The 17227-nt window shown below is 46.0% G+C and overlaps 1 protein-coding gene across 1 annotated transcript in view; it reads left to right on the forward strand.

The window, feature by feature from the left end:
• Window positions 1–17227, forward strand: part of LOC137352443 (myocardial zonula adherens protein-like) — a 67834-nt gene that overhangs the window by 26819 nt on the left and 23788 nt on the right. Inside the window, exons 3-5 of the mRNA XM_068017891.1 lie at window positions 13554–13637; window positions 14206–14352; window positions 15653–15745. Coding sequence (XP_067873992.1) covers window positions 13554–13637; window positions 14206–14352; window positions 15653–15745 — 324 coding nt within the window. The remainder of the gene's footprint in view (window positions 1–13553; window positions 13638–14205; window positions 14353–15652; window positions 15746–17227) is intronic.

A 17227-nucleotide genomic window follows, 5' to 3' on the forward strand; every position in this document is an offset into this window, starting at 1 on the left:
CTCCTACATCCCCACAGCCCTCAGATATCTGCTCCTGTAATTCAGCCTCTTGAGGACCCAATTTTAATCCTTCCACCATTGACGGCCGTGCCTTCAGTTGCTTAGGCCCTAAGCTCTGGAATTCCCTTCCTACGCCTCTCTACCTCATTTTCCTCCTTTAAGACACTTCTTAAAACCTACCTCTTTGACCAAGCTTTTGGTCACCGGATATTTGATGATGTTTTATTGCACCTTTAATGTCGTACAACATCCCAAGGTGCTTCACAGCAGTGTCATCAAGCAAAATTTGACAACGAGCCACATAAGGGGATATTTTGTTCCTTCATGGGATGTGGGTACCACTGGCAAGGTCAGCACTTATTGCCCATCCCTAATTACCCTTGAGAAGGTGGTGGTGAGCTGCCTTGAACCGCTGGAATTCATGTCGTGAAGGTATTCCCATAGTGCTGTTAGGTAGGGTGTTCCAAGAATTTGACTCAGTGACGATAAAGGAATGGCGATATTGTTCCAAGTCAGGTAAGTGTGACTTGGAGGGGAACCTGCAGGTGGTGGTGTTCCCATGTACCTGCTCCCCTTGTCTTTCTAGGTGGTGGGGTTGGCAAGTTTGGGAGCTGATGTCGAAGAACTTGCCAAGTTGTTGCAGTGCATCTTGTAGATGATGTACGCTGCAGATACGATGAGCGGTGGTGGATGGAGACCCAATCAAGCGGGCTGCTTTGTGCTGGATGGTATTGAGCTTCTTGAGTGTTGTTGGAGCTGTACCCATCCAGGCAAGTGGAGTGTAGTCCACCACACTCCTGACTTATGCCTTATCGATGGTGGGAAGGCTTTGGAAAAGTCAGGAGGTGAATCACTTGCTGCTGAATTCCCAGCCTCTGACCTGCTCTTGTAGCCACTGTATTTGTGGCTGGTCCAATTAAATTTCTCGTCAATGGTAATCCCAGAATCTTGATGGAGGGTGATTCAACGATGTTAATGCCATTGAAAGTCAAGAGGAGATGGTTAGATTCTCTTTTGTTGGAGTTGGTCATTGCCTGGCACTTGTGTGGCATAAATATTAATTGCTACTTATCAGCCCAGGTCTGAATGCTGTCCAGGTCTTACCGCACGGAAGCACGGACTGCTTCATTATCTGAGGAGTTGCAAAAGGAACTGAACACTGTGGAATCATCAGCAAACATCCCCACTTCTGACTTATGATGGAGGGAAGGTCATCGATGAAGCAGCTGAAGATGGTTGGGCCTAGGACACTGTCTTGAGGAGGTCTTGACCTCCAGTGGCCGCAACCATCTTCCTTTGCGCTAGGTAAGACTCCAAACAGTGGAGACCTTTCCCTCGATTTCCATTGACTTCAATTTTACCAGGATTCCTTGATGCCACAGTTGGTCAAAAGCTGTCTTGATGTCAAGGGCAGCCACTCTTACCTCACCTCTGGATTTCAGCTCTTTTGTGTATGTTTGGATCAGGGATGTAATGAGGTCAGGAGCCGTGTGGTCCTGGCGAAATCTAGATTGAGCATCGGTGAGCAGGTTATAAGTGCCACTCAATAGCACAGTCGATGATACCTTCCATCACTTTGCTAATTCAGAGTAGAATAATGGATCGGTAATTGGTTGCTTGGATTAGGCTTGTCCTGTTTTTTGGGACATACCTGAGCGATTTTTCACTTTGGTGGGTAGATGCCAGGGTTGCAGCTGTACTGGAATAGCTTGTTTAGGGGTGTGGCTAGTTCTGGAGCACAAGTCTTCAGCACTCCAGGTAGGATGTTCTCAGTGCGCTCAGCCTTTTCTTGATACCATGTGGTGAATCAAATTGGCTGGAGCCTGGCTTCTGTGATGGTGGGGACCTCAGAAGGAGGCCGAGATGGATCATGCACTCGGCACTTCTGGCTGCAGATAGTTGCAAATGCTTCAGCCTTGTCTTTTGCACTGTGCTGGGCTCCCCCATCTTTGAGGATGGAGATGTTCATGGAGCCTCCTCCTCCCACGAGTTGTTTAAATATCCACAACCATTCACAACTGTGCAGTGCTTTGATCTGATCCATTGTTTGTAGGATCGCTTGTCTATAGGATGCTACTTCTGCTGTTTAGCATGCATGTAGTCCTGTTGCAGCTTACTAGCTTTGCATCTGTTGCTGCTCCTGGCATGGTCTCTTACACTCCTTGTTGGTCACCTGGCTTTATGGTAATGGTAGAGTGAGGAATATGCCAGGCCATGAGTTTACAGATTACGGCAGAATATAATTCTGCTGCTGCTGATGGCCCACAGCACCTTGTGGATGTCCAGTTTGAAGCTAAAAGATCTGTTCTGATTCTATCCTAGTTATCAAGAGGCAGTGCCAAAGATGATGGAGGGTGTCCTCAGTGTGAAGATGGAACTCTGTCTCCACAAGGGCCATGGGGCGGTCACCCCTGTGAATACCAATAGGGCAGATGACCAAAATCTTTGTCTGAAATAGATTTTGTGAAGTCTCTTAAAGGAGGAGAGAGAGGCGGGTGAGGTTTAGGGAGGGATTCCAGAACTTATGGCCCAGGCAGCTGAAACCACAGCCACCAGTTGTGGTGCACTTAAAATCAGGGTGCGCAAGAGGTCAGACTCAGGAGGGCTGGAGCGGGTTCCAGAGATAGGGAGGGGGTGAGATCATCGAGGGATTTGAAAAATGAGGTGTTGCCGGACTGGGAGCTAGGGGTGATGGGCAAACAGGACTGTGTGTGACTTAGGATACAGGCAGCAGAAATTTGGATGAGCTCAAGTTATGGAGGTTTCCATGTGCCTCCAAATGCTTTCGCACTAAACAGCAAATCTTGGCAAGCTGTTCGATTTGTGGGACATCACAATCCATACGATCATGTCCTCCTCTGCTGTCTACAGCATGGATTTACAGCAGGGGTTTCTCCAAAGCAAACTGAGCAGGAGTCTTGTTGAGCTCCTGCTTCCTAATCTGGGGCTGCTGGGATTAATTGCAATCCCCTGACCACAGCACTCATTGAGGTCATTAAACTGAGCAGAGACAGTGGGTGGATCTTGGACCATCCTATTATTTCTGGCTCATCAGTCACTGGACTGAAGCAGCTGAACCATCAGAGGCTAAACAGCACTTTCACCACAACCTCTCCACTTACTAGAACTTATTTTATCCTCATTCACTGATCTGTTTTGTAGTATAATACATTAAATTATGTATGTCTCACACTCATGACTTTGGCATCGCCATTCTGTGACACACTGGCTCCAATGTTTACCAGGAGGCAGGGAGGGAATGTGTTTGCGGGAGGGAAACCCAGAAATGCCGGGAAGGCGGAGGGCCTGCTGAATTTAACGGCAGGACCTCGGTATCATTTTTCTACTCTCTTCCCTGCCCAGCAGCTGGCCAGATTGACAGGCTGACTGGAAAAGCCTGCGGTAGAGGGTGCAGCTGGAAACCGGTGGGTGTGCTTCCCGACAACCTGCAATGTCGCAGGTTGGTTGGTTGGTGGGGGGGGAGTGGGAAGACCGGGAAAAAAGGGTAGTTTGGGGAAGTTTGGAGGGTGGCAATCAGCAGATTTCCTTGAGGGGCCAGCAGGGGTGGGGTAGTGGAGGAGGGACAGTGGAAACACTTCTCCTGGCCCACAAGCAGTGCTATAAAAAGCACTTAGTTACTGTGTTCAGCTGCTTCCCCCCTTCCCTTTAGCTGCCACATTTCCTGAGCCCTGTGAAACAAAGCAGGCCAGAGTTAAACTCAAATTATTGCCAAAGTATCAGGAGTAGAGCCTCATTTCCATATTATAATCACTTAGATGCCCCCAAATTTGCTCCAGTTAAAATAGAAACAAGCACATTTGTGGCAGATTGGGGTCGGGTTTTACGAATTTTCTGATTGTAAGCCCCCTCGACCCTCTCCCAACTGTTCAGTTGGCGAGCGGGAGGAGGTTTAAAATTCGCCCCCCCCTCCCCACGGTCTTTCCTGCAGCTTTACACGCCTACCACCTGATAACAGTACATAACCTATTTATTGGGCGGCACAGTGGTTAGCACCGCAGCCTCACAGCTCCAGCGACCCCGGTTCAATTCTGGGTACTGCCTGTGTGGAGTTTGCAAGTTCTCCCCGTGTCTGCGTGGGTTTTCTCCGGGTGCTCCGGTTTCCTCCCACAGCCAAAAGACTTGCAGGTTGATAGGTAAATTGGCCATTATAAATTGCCCCTAGTATAGGTAGGTGATAGGGGAATATAGGGACAGATGAGGATGTGATAGGAATATGGGATTAGTGTAGGATTAGTATAAATGGGTGGTTAATGGTCGGCACAGACTTGGTGGGCCGAAGGGCCTGTTCCAGTGCTGTATCTCTAAATCAAATAAATCAAATCAAGCCTCCAGGAGCTGTAGATTCCCATTCCTATACCTACAGCATCACTAATACACTGAGGGAATTTTCCTTTGTCTTGACTTTCAGTGGGCAGAGCCACGAGAGATCCGCTTGTATTTTGTAATATTTATATCATAAATTATTCTTCTTATTTCCCCTTTTTCAGTTACCCCAGTCTGAAGAAGCTACAATGTATTTTCATGTCAGCTTTGGAACTGCTATATCTACAATCTCATTACCTCCTGTTACTCTATCAGACCTGAAATTTCTCTCTGTGATACTAGTACACAAAACCTGAATTGTTTGTGTCACATTTTCTTGTTCACTATCCTCATAGGGATGTTTTAAATGATTTTTTTCCAAAAAAATATACTTTATCCATAAAAATCTATAAAAATTATATTACAAAACAGTTCAAAACAGCTCCAAGTTGACATTTCAGAAAGTGCAAAGGAAATCAGTTTTCTTCAATACAAAAGTGAGTTGCCTCACAACTCTTCCATTCCATTTTACATACAATGTACATTTTACAGCAAAACCATATTTTGGTGCACACAGCCCGAGGGGTTTTCCATGTGTCCAGCCCCTCAGTTCACTATGGCGGGAGGACCTTACACAGTGGACTTTCCCCATTGAGCTTTTGCAGGGTCTGCTCCAAGCTTTAGTGTATCCCTCAGCATGTAGTCCTGGACCTTGGAATGTGCCAGTCTGTAACACTCTGTTGTGCACTGGAAGACCAGCAAGTTTCGGACAAACCAAAGAGCGTCTTTCACTGAATTAATGGTCCTCCAGCAGCAGTTGATGTTTATCTCGGTGTGCGTCCCTGGGAACAGCCCATAGAGCACAGACTCCTGTGTTACAGAGCTGCTCGCGATAAACCTCGACAAAAACCACTGCATCTCTTTCCACACCTGCTTTGCAAAGACACATTCCAGAAGGAGGTGGGCAACAGTCTCTTCCCCACCACAGCCACCTCGAGGGCAGCGGGTGGAGGCGGTGAGATTCTGGGTCTGCAGGGAGGATCTGACGAGGAGGATCTTTCTCACCACCAGCCAAGCTACATCTTGGTGCTTGTTTGAAAGTTCTGGTGATGAGGCATTCTGCCAAATGACTTTGGCAGTCTGCTCGGGGAACCATCTGACTGGACCCACCATCTCCTTTTTCCGTAGGGCCTTGAGGACATTCCGTGCAGACCACTGCCTGATGGATTGGTGGTCAAAGGTGTTTTTCTGCACAAAAAATTGTTATTTTTTTTTTAATTTCCAAAATATACTTTATTCATAAAAATCTGTAAAAATTACATTGCCAAACAGTTTCCAAACAGCACCAAAAAATACAAACATTGCAAGGGAGATCAGTTTCCTTCAATACTGTCATGAGTTTCTTCCCAACCCTTCCGTTTCACAATTGTCATGTCAATTACAGTTTTACATTTACAGCAATTGAGAATATTAACGATACAGTTCGAGGGGTTTCCCATGGATCCAGCCCCTCAGTCCAGCTTGGTGGGGGAACCTTACACTGTGGTCTTTCCCCATTGAGCCTTTGCTGCGGCTGCCCCAAGCTTTAGTGCGTCCCTCAGCACGTAGTCCTGGACCTTGGAATGTGCCAGTCTGCAACATTCGGTGGTGGACAACTCTTTGCGCTGGAAGACCAGCAAGTTTCGGGCAGACCAAAGGGCGTCTTTCACCGAATTGATAGTCCTCCAGCAGCAGTTGATGTTTGTCTCGGTGTGCGTCCCTGGGAACAGCCCGTAGAGCACATACTCCTGTGTTACAGAGCTGCTTGGGATGAACCTTGACAAAAACCACTGTATCTCTTTCCACACCTGCTTTGCAAAGGCACATTCCAGGAGGAGGTGGGCGACCGTCTCTTCCCCACCACAGCCAACGTGGGGGCATTGTGCGGAGGGGGCGAGACTTCGGGTGTGCATGAAGGATCTGACGGGGAGGGCCCTTCTCACCACCAGCCAAGCTACGTCTTGGTGCTTGTTTGAAAGTTCTGGTGATGAGGCATTCTGCCAAATGACTTTGGTAGTCTGCTTGGGGAACCATCTGACCGGACCCACCATCTCCTTTTTCCGTAGGGCCTTGAGGACATTCCGTGCAGACCACTGCCTGATGGATTGGTGGTCAAAGGTGTTTTTCTGCACAAAAAATGGTTATTGGCTCTGTTAAAATAGCTGGTGGAGGAATGTCATACAAATGTTTTAAAGTGTTTGTACATCTATATGGCAGTCTCATTTTAAGGTCATTGCGTGTTTGTACTGGAAATATTTCCACTTATAATGGGGGCAGACTAAAACTCAGCAACCACTTCCTCTGTTGTGGGATAACTTGACCTTTGAAAAGACAGCAATGTGGGGAAATGGGAAAGAAATTTTCCAGTGTGAATACACATGTACGATAGAAAGGCCTATTCACTTTTTAACTCTTCCCTACAGTCTGAGGGGAGGGACATTTAGCTCGTATAAACCTCTACTCTTGTTAGTATCACTAACAGTGCAACAGTAAAGGTGACATTCAGGAATGCAAGGTGGGGCCAATACAGGCAGTATTGACAATGAGATTATAGTTGGAAGTAAGGCAGCTGGTGCAGGAACATTCAAGGGCAAGTCTGAGGTAGTGTTCACAGTATGGTTTGAGGTAACTTTCAAAGTAAGGTAAAGGATAGCTTTTGAGGTAAGGTATGAGGTAAGATGGTAAGTCAGGTATGAGATGAGGTTGGAAATAAGGTTCAATGTAAGGTATGAAGTGAGGCTTGAGATAGCTTCCCTCAGAAACTGAGTTCTGGTTTGAGGTGAGGGATGAGCTGAGGTTTGAGGTAAGTTTCTAAGTTATGGAATAAGCTTTGAGGTAGGTTTGAGGTAACTTTTGAGGTAAAGTTTGAAGCTGGTTACAATACATGGGTTGACTCTTCTTAAAACAACTTTCGTGATACATGATTGGTAAAATTAGAAATAGAAAGAAGCATTTCTGTTTATTGATTACAGTGATTAATTTATTGGTTTCTCTATTTATACTCTTCGCCAAGTGAATCAGCTTCTCCAGGTAAGTGATGTATTTATTTAAAGAATCATTTTTAACCTGTATTATCTTGAGCAGATGCAGAATGGGATTGTCAGCTGGTTGCAGTCAAGAAATAACAGAGGAGGAGCAAGAAGTGAAATGGAGGAAACATTTTAAAAAGATTCAATAAAAGCTAGGATAGATATTACCATGTGTTTTTCCCTACCTAGTTCTCCACAAGGCATTGACTCATCCTGAGGTCAGTCTCAATGCACATTCTCTACATAGGAGTTTACCTAATGAGTGTTGACCAGATATTCGTTCATGGGACCATCAAAGCAGAGCACAGTCCTGCTCTTATCTAATACCCACACACTAATATTCCACTAGGTGTTACTGGGTAGTTTTCAGGAGCATGGGTCCTGGCTGCTTTTTGTTCCTGTTCCAGTATCGGATTGCTGAGTGCTACCATTAGTGAGATGAGTTAATGTGGCACAGCCCAGTGACCACATCTACAGTCTTCCTGCCCTGTTCAGTACCACACCTCACACCATACCGAAATTCCTGAGCCACTAGTGAACTCAGAGTTGAAACCTTCCATCGAGGTGGGGGAGAAATGGGAGGGGAGGGGAAACTGGGCAGAAAATGAGGGACTCATCATTACCCCAGAGGTGTGCAGTGGGTGCATGGCCTGTTATTTTCTATCTGAGCTGCACTGGTGCCCATATTTGCAGAGGCAGGGCCGCCCTCCACTATATTTTTTGTGATTTTGTTTGGGGGACCCCCACATTTTTCAGTGCTCAGGCAATTACCTACCTGTCACCGGAGCTCCAGTCCCTTTAAAAGAGGAGAGCCCGTCTCCAACAGCTGCTGGCAAATTGGAAGGGGAACAGTGGTAATGTTACTGAACTAGTAATCCAGAGTCCTGGACTAAGGCTCCAGAGATTTGAGTTCAAATCCCACCATGGCAACTGGAGAAATTTAAATTCAATTAATTAATAAATCTGGAATAAAATGCTAGTATCATTAATAATGAACATTAAACTAAAGGATTGTCGTAAAAACCCAGCTTCTTCACTAATGTCCTTCAGGGGAGGAAATCTAATCTCTTTGTCTGTGACTCCAGACCCACAACAATGTGGTTGACTCTTAACTGCCCTCTAAATAGCATAGAAAGCCACTCAATTGTATCAACATGCTACAGAAAGGATGTGGATGTACCTACACCACATAGGCTGCAGCGGTTCAAGAAGGTGGCTCCCAACACCTTCTCAAGGGAAGTTTGGGATGGGCAATAAATGCTGACCTAGCCAGTGATGCGCACATCCCAAGAACATATATAAAGAAAGTCTCAGCAGCACCACTGGGAGTGTTGGCCACTGCTGTGACCTCTCCACAAGGTAAGTGGGGTCCTCTTGCCCCAGAAGAAATCGACGAGTTTCTTCTGGATCTTGGTGGCAAATACAGGGGGCGGGGCCAAAGTGACCAACCGGTACCACAGCATGGAGGCCACCAGTTGGTTTATGACCAACGCTCGGCCCCTGTAGGAAAGCACTCGGAGCAGTCCTGTCCAGCGCCCCAGCCGAGCGGTGACTTTCGCCTCCAACTCCTGCCAGTTTGCCGGCCAGGCTTCCTCAGCGGGGCTAAGGTGGACTCCCAGATGGAGGAGGTGCGTGGTGCTCCACGCAAAAGGTGCCATCTCCTCCGGCAGGGAGTCCACCCGCCACTGACCAACCAGGAGTTCGGAACATTTCTCCCAATTGATCCTCGCGGAGGACGCGGCAGAAAAGGTCTGCTGGCAGTCACGCATCCTCCGCAAGTCAACGGGATCTGTGATTGCGAGGAGCACGTCGTCGGCGTAAGCCGAGAGGACGACCCGCATGGCCGGCTCGCGCAGAGCCAATCCCATCAACCTCCTGCGAAGCAGGCACAGGAAGGGCTCCACGCAGATGGTATACAATTGGCCGGACATGGGGCACCCCTGACGCACTCCTCTCCCAAATCGAAGGGGCGCCGTCAAGGACCCGTTAACTTTGACTAGACACTCTGCGGCGGCGTATAAAAGTCGGACCCGGGCCACAAACTGCGGCCCGAGTCCGAAAGCGTGCAGAGTTCCGAAAAGGTAATCGTGATCCACCCTGTCGATTTCTTCTGGGGCAAGAGGAAACACTGGGTCTCTGCCACGGTCCTGAGTCTCCCGATCGAGGAGGGCGGTCAGCCGCTGGTGTGCGTCCGCACCCAGGCTGCGACTCTCCGCCTTCGGACCCTGCAGAGATACCTGTACGTCGAGCGTCCTCCCAGATGGTGTGCGCTGGCGACGTATTTTTTCCGCCAGTGTCACTGCCTTCAAGACGACACGCAGCTCCCGGTGGAGTCCGTTAGCCGCGCCTCTCTGAGGGAGTTGCCTGTCTTTTACCGGGATCTTTTCCGAGTCTGGAACATGGTCGCCTCCAGTCAGGGCGCTCCCCCGCCGGCGGAGGAGAGCGCCTCGGCTGTCCGGGCGGCCAACTCCGGGGACGGTCCGGCGGGCGGAGGAGTAGCCGAAACCCCCGGGACGCCCCTCACTGCGGGTGCCGAGGGGGCTCGGGAGTGCGGAGCGATCCCGGCCGAGCTGACTCCCGCTCGGCCAGAACTGCTCATCGGACCCAGGCCCCGAAACCCTCCTCGGGAGCCGGTCCCACACAACCTGAGCCGCCTCTCGGAAATGCCCTCCGTGCCATTCCAATCGGCGCGGAGGGGTTTCCTGTACAGGCTGCTCCTGCACACTCTCCACTTCCTCGCCCTCGTCAGCCGGCCGGACACGCCCTGGCGGTCCGCGTTGCCATCTGGCGGCGAGGGGAAACCCCGATGGAGGTGTCTCTACGCGGGAGTCTTCCCCCTTTACATCGGGGACCTGGGGTGGAGGGTGTTGCACAGAGCAGTCCCGTGCAATAGGCTTTTAAGTAGGTTCACGGACTCCCAGGCCACCTGTACTTTCTGCGGCCTGGACGAGTCCGTGTTCCACATTTATACGGAGTGTGCGAGGTTGCAGCCCCTATTTGAGTATCTGAAGGGGCTGCTCCTCAAATTCTGGCTGCACTTCAGTCCCACGCTCCTGATCTTTGGGCACCCGGTGCGGAGGGGCTTGGGCCGGGAGGAGGATCTCCTCGTCGGTCTGCTCCTGGGCCTGGCCAAGGTGGCAATTCACAGGTCCAGGTTGCGGGCCATCGGGGGGTCCGTCCTCCCCGATTGCCTGCCCCTCTTCCGCGGTTACGTTCGCGCCCGGGTGTCCCTGGAAAAGGAGCATGCGGTGTCTGCCAGTACGCTTGAGGCCTTCCGCGACCGGTGGGCACCGCAGGGACTGGAGTGCATTGTCGACGCCAAGAATGGCATTTTAATTTGAGTTTTTTGTTTATTTATCTGGTTTTAATAAAGTTATTTTAAAAATAAAAAAAAAAGGTAAGTGGAGTCAGGATTCACTGAGGTCAATCAGGCAGACCCTGGCAAGGTGTTGGGGGGAGTGTGGGGAGAGTTGGTGAGGGCCGGAGGGCGGGGGTGGAGAGGTGGTTGTTTCCATGGGGGGGGCCTTCCGAGGGCCACTTAAGGGCCTCAATTAGCCTCGGGGCGGGAAGGCCATCCTCTAACTTACCAGCCGCTAATAAAATTCCATAGCGTCGGCAAGTCAATGGGCACTCCTCCCTCGCCATTTTACAGCCCCGCCCTCCTCCTAGCCCATCACTAGAGAGCTGATAAAATTCTGCCCCATATGTACAAAATCTTCATCTGTTGCTCATAAATTTCTGTCATGTCTTCAAACTGATTTTCAGCTTTTCTGCAGGTTGAAGTTTAAAATACATCACTGAAAGTGTTAACGTTGTCAGGTACTACAACCTGAATTTCATTACTCTATCTCACTGTGGTTTGTATGCTAAATTCAGGTTGTTAATCTGCAATGCAAATATTTCTGTAGCTACCATTGTCACCGCTGGTTACATCATGGGAAAACAATCTGATATGCCAGCTGCATACCTCTAAGTTAAAGCTAGCTATACCCGGAACGCTGCTAAAGACTCAGTTAGGAAGTGCACTGTTCACCGTGGGATTAAGCCATGCAGAACAGGTAGATCACAGATTTGATCTTCTGCTTCTGTTGAGTTAGCTGATCACAGCTCGGGTGATGGTCCGGGCACCACAGTTAGCCTCAGTGCCTTTGGGTTGGATATAGAAAAAAATCTATAATAGGGTTCCTGCTTGTGGTTGAGCGACCCCTACTGTAAAATTTAAAAGGAAAGACAACGATGCACCCTGTAGTCTAATAGCCAACTGATACTGAGCAGATTCACATGTGAAGGATGTCCTGTTAGCTGAGGTGCCTGTGGAACAGTAGACCAACTGTGGTAGATGTGTCCAGGAGCCGAGGAAAACCATAAGGAGATGAAAGTACTGAGCTAGCTCACTTCCCAACTCACATCAGAACATGCTGCACTGTCGGAATAGCCTTTTACTTTCAACGTTCCTGACAAAGCCAATGCGACTAAAATGTGCCTTGAACCATGATTTTCAACCCATTAAAATTAGTAAACAGAAATTCACAGGCTATAAGCCTACATATTTTTTCAAAAGTGCAAAATTGTCTCCTTTACACACACAATGTTCCTATCACACTTGTATATGACTGGTACAATTAACCATTTAATTAATATACCAATCTGTTGAAATGTAAAACATTACAAATAATCAGACAAATTTGACAATCAAATTGTTCCTTTTCCCCCCCAAAGTTACCAGTCAGGAACCTGCAACAATTACAAAACAAACTGATCAAACAAACAAACGGATTAAGCAACTTCTTAACGAGCCCCTAACTCCATCATAATTTTCAAACACCACCACACTGTGCTTAGTAAAGTGGATCAGTCCACAAAAGAAGCTGTTGGTCTGCAGGGTTTTTCAAAAGATCTCACTGTTCCCCTGATCCACCTAGTCACCTTTAATCAAATACAAGGGCCTTGTGAACTTGTAGGGTGAGAAGTGTCTTATTGGGGAGGGGCAAAGGCAAAAATAAACTTGTGTTCTACAAGAAATAGCGCTAATAGTTTAATCATTGAGGTTTAACCTACCAAGAGGACAAACTGACAACCACCAGACTTCATTAGGGCATGCATTGGTTGAAACATATTGTAAGGGTGAGGGCTTGCCCTGGTACCCAAAAACGCCTCGAGAGTCAGATGTTTTGTACAAACGAGCGATCTTTATTAACGAGAATGCAAGGAGAAGTCCTACTCTTATGAATGATTGTAGGGGCTCTGTTAGTACATTGTTCCAGTAGTCATTTTATCTAGTTTTACAGGAGGTTTACTTAAACTGTTTCTTAATTACATCATCTCCCATCTATTGCCTTCCCTGATCTCATCCTGCCTTGGTTATACTATTCACCTCATCAACCTCTTGATTACCTTATTCATAGGATTCTTAGGCTGTTCATAGGATTCGGGTGTCTCCCTGCTAGCCTCGTTACCTTCTGATTAGGTATTCATATAATCTGTGTGTCCAGCAGGCAAGCTTTCTCAAGTTACGGGGACTTAAGTTATGCCAAGTATCCCATGGTTCCCAATGCCAGTCTCCCCTACAATATAACTATATATCAGGTTTTAGAAGTTCATAGTTGTAACTGATGGTGTCACAAGATGAGATAGTTACAAGTGAGTAATGTTAACCCTTCTGACAGGAACCTTTTGCAGACATTACCTACATAATCAGGTAAGCACAGTCACTGGGCAGTAAACTTTTGCTAAAATATTCAATTCCTGTTACACAATATGAGAATTTAGAGTAGACTCTTGGTGCATAACAGCAAGTATGCATTTGTTATTTTTCTTTGGAATTAAAGATATAATAAAGATCAATATTTTTTCAGTTATGCTGTTTAGAATATTTGACACAGTAAAAACAGAAAATGCTGGAAATACTCAGCATGTCTGGCAGCATCTATGGAGAGAGAAATGGAGTTAATGTTTCAGGTCTGTGACCTTTCATCAGAACAGCATCTGCAGTATTTTGCTTTTGTGTTATAATATTTGATGGTTTTGCTCCAATTTGTTATTTTACGTTGGGAATCTTTCATATCTAGTTTAGAAAGAAGAAAAGGACAAATGATATTTAAAGTTAACCAATGTGTTTTCAAATTTGTGTAACATCCCAGTCAAACTGCTTTCTTGTTCCAGGAGGAGAAAACAAACACAGGAAGCAGTAGGAAACGCAATGGATTTCTCCATTCTGAAAGTAAAGGCACAGAATCACAAATATTGGTTAGTGACTGTTGTGAATAAAGTGCAATCATGTCCTTCTGTTCAAAACAATGTTGGCATGTCCTCCAGTTTGCTCTGCCTCTCCCTTGCATTGGGTAGATGTGCTGTAACTCTCCAATTTCTCATCTCTGCCTGTTCGCCATTATAAATCTCTTCCTGCTACTCTTTGTCGATCACTGGTTCTCTGCAAAACTTATATTTCTACCGGTCACCAAGCATGAAGTGGTTGTGTGTGTATTGCACTAGCTGTACTCTGATCCTTAGGTTTTGCTACATTTGGAGGTTCTATGGTAATGTAAGTTATTGTGAAGCCACACTAGCTAATTATTGAGGTGTCATAAAGTCTTTTGTCTCTGCTGCTATTCTTTTGCTCTTGGAACCCTACCAGGGTCATGTACCCCTACAGGTAATCAAGCAGTGACAAGACATGGGGGAGGTTTCCTTTGGGTAGGGAAATCACTGACACATTTAGAAAGAGTGAGTTTATGGTATTATTGCACACTGAATAAATCTTTTGCAGCATGACTTAAAATGCTGAAGTAACGAAATGGTATGTTTATTTTTGCAGCATCTTTCCAATGGCTTGGGTTCAGAGGCATCTCCTCACAGCCGGGTGTATGGAGTGGTGCAGCGAGCTGATGCAAATAAGGCAGAGGTGGTTGTGTATGAATGGTCAGTTAACCAGCTTAAAGAGGAAATGAACTACATTAAGGAGGTGAGATAGTTAATGTTCCCTGGCGTCACTCAATTTGCTTGACTGGGCACTTTCTTCTTCAGTTTGTAAAATCTGTAACATTTCAAAAGGGACTCAAGTGAGATTGCACTTGTTGTAAAGGGAAAGTTCTATAAAATCTACAATAATATTCTACTCCTGATCCTGGTGCTCTTTGATAACCTCACTGCTATTTGTGGGAGCTTGCTGTGCGCAAATTGGTTGCCACGTTTTCTACACCACAACAGTCACTACACTTCAAAAGTACTTCTTTGTCTTTGGGATGACCTGCGGTCATGAAAAGTGCGATATGAAATACAAGCTCTTTCTTCTTTCTTTAGTGATGGGCTGAAATAGAGATGGAACTATTGAAAGTTAGGTGTATAGGGAAGAAATGGCAAACACCTGCTATATTCTACACAATGACCATTACAGAAGAATGAAAGAGCTTATATTTATATAGCACTTCATCAGCTCTCTCAGAAACTATCGAGAAGACTTTCACATTTAATGAATTACTTTTAAGAACAGCCACTATTGTTGTGTTGGTGAACAACAATGGCCATTTTGCACACAGCAATGAAATGAATGGTCAGTTAATCTGTTCTCGGTGGTGTTGGACTTACTCCTGATGTCAGATATGTTGTATATTGCAGGAGGTTTAATGGCTGAAAGTGTGGTTGAGGCAGAAAAGCTCATCTCATTTAAAAGGTGCCTGGATGTGCACCTGAAGTGCAGTAACCTGCAGGGCTACGGACTAAATGTTAGGAAGTGGGATTAGGCTGGGTGGCTTTTCTTTTGGCTGTTGCAGACACGATGGGCCAAGTGGCCTCCTTCTGTGCCGTCAACTTTCTATGATTCTATGACACCTTCCTATTGGGTTTCCTTAAATGGCAGTATCAGCGTACTCAAAGAGGAATTCTTTTCAGTGCGCAATGTATCTGGAAATCTGGGTTAAAGAGTCATTGAAGCATGTTTGTGAATTGGTGTGGAACCATCCAATCAGAATGGCCATACACCAGTTAATAGGGATTTTTTAGGGGTGATTCCACAATCCCAGCAGGAAGTTGTACTCACAGGGTGTACGAGCTGAAGATACAGCTAGAACTTCCTCATCCTGATGCTCTGACCCAGGCTCTCTCTCAGCACAGAATCAGAGCTTAAATTTATTTGGGAAAAGGCTGAGAGAAAATCACAGACATAAACTGGTTACTGTGAAGAATGGATGATTGGCTTGGAGCACGGTGCTCAGCTTAGGTCGAATTCTGTCACATTTTGTATCATTTGTTTGCTTTATATTCAGGTGAGACATTCACTGGAGAAAGTCAGACAACGAATGTTTGGTGAGTTTAATGGGATGAAGGAGAGAATAGAAGAGCTCACAAATGAAATGAAGGTAAGTCAGTATCGCTACACTGCCTGCTAGCTCATAATGCCTAGATCATTTTACTATTTACGTACCAGCTGATAGTTCTGCGGTATGTCGTATAGAGTATTAAACAGTTTAATCCCGAAAAAAAGACATTGGGGTTGATTATTGACTGTGAGATAGTGTGGAACAGGTGACAGCAAATCAGTAGCTCATTTGATTTCAATGGAAATATAAATTGGGAGAGATGTAAAGCCAGCTGCCAACTCACTATCGCCCATTTCACACGATTGCACAAAGTCAGAACTTACCCCATTGATTCAATGCCCAATCCCAGAAAATCCAGAGTGAGATTTTTTGCTACACTTATATTCAGATTTTTTAATCAGTTCCGCAGTTAAGGAGAATTGGATTATGTTTAAAAAAAGTCGGTGATCTGTTCCGAAACTTCTCCATCAGTAATGAAATGAGTCTCAATTTATAGCCTCGTAACTGCACACTCTTGTCTGTTCCATTGTTATACTTGTGATATTAATGTATTTGATAAGATACTGTAAATGTTTGAGTATAAGATGCACTTTCCCTTCCTACAAATATTGTACAGAAGAGAATGTGCGATTATTTCATGGATACTAGAAAGAATACTGACAGACATGTTTGTTGAACTGCTGCAAATGTAGAAGGTTTGCAGTTTAGCTTCATTCTACTGGAACTTGCAACCAATGACTCTATTGCTGTACAGGTGAGTCAGAATATATACAGGAGAGCATTTTACTTGAAGATTTACAGTAATTACTACTTTAAAAATTATGGTATTGAAGCTGATTCCTTTTACATTAGCTTCCACAGCTATTTTTCAATCACAGAGTTAAGCGACAGCAAACTATATATCTGCAGGATATAAGAGACGTGATAGACACCTCAGCACTGAAGCACCTCATTAATATGATTACTGACTACAATGGTGAATCACATGACTGCACCTCAGTTAGCAATGGTCCTCAGCTTAATGGAAAACAAGTGCCACCTGCTGGATTTGACTGGTATTTCTGTTGCTGAAGCTTTTTGCACACTGTGTTAAATGATAGGACTTTCTCCTGGCTTTTTAGTGCAGGCTTGCACATAAGGCGCAAGTTTTAGACTTAGTTTTAGGAAATGAAGATTGGCAGGTGGAGGGAGTGACAGTGGGAGAGCATTTTGGTGGTAGTTGTCATAATTCAATCAGTTTTAACATAATTATGGAAGAGGACAAGGGGTGTGAAGTATTGGATGTGATCAACGTAAGGATAGAGGACGTATTAATGGGATTAGCATCCTTGAAAGTTGATAAATCACCAGGGCCAGATGAAATGTACCCTAGGCTGTTAAAAGAAGCAACAGAGGAAATAGCGGAAGGTCCGACCATCATTTTGCAGTCCTCACTGGATACAGGGGTGGTGCCGGAGGATTGGAGGACTGCTAACATTAGACCTCTGTTTAAAAAGGGAGCGAGGGATAGACCAAATAATT

The sequence above is a fragment of the Heterodontus francisci genome, chromosome 38, assembly GCF_036365525.1.
Source record: "Heterodontus francisci isolate sHetFra1 chromosome 38, sHetFra1.hap1, whole genome shotgun sequence".
In the NCBI taxonomy this organism is placed as follows: domain Eukaryota; kingdom Metazoa; phylum Chordata; class Chondrichthyes; order Heterodontiformes; family Heterodontidae; genus Heterodontus; species Heterodontus francisci.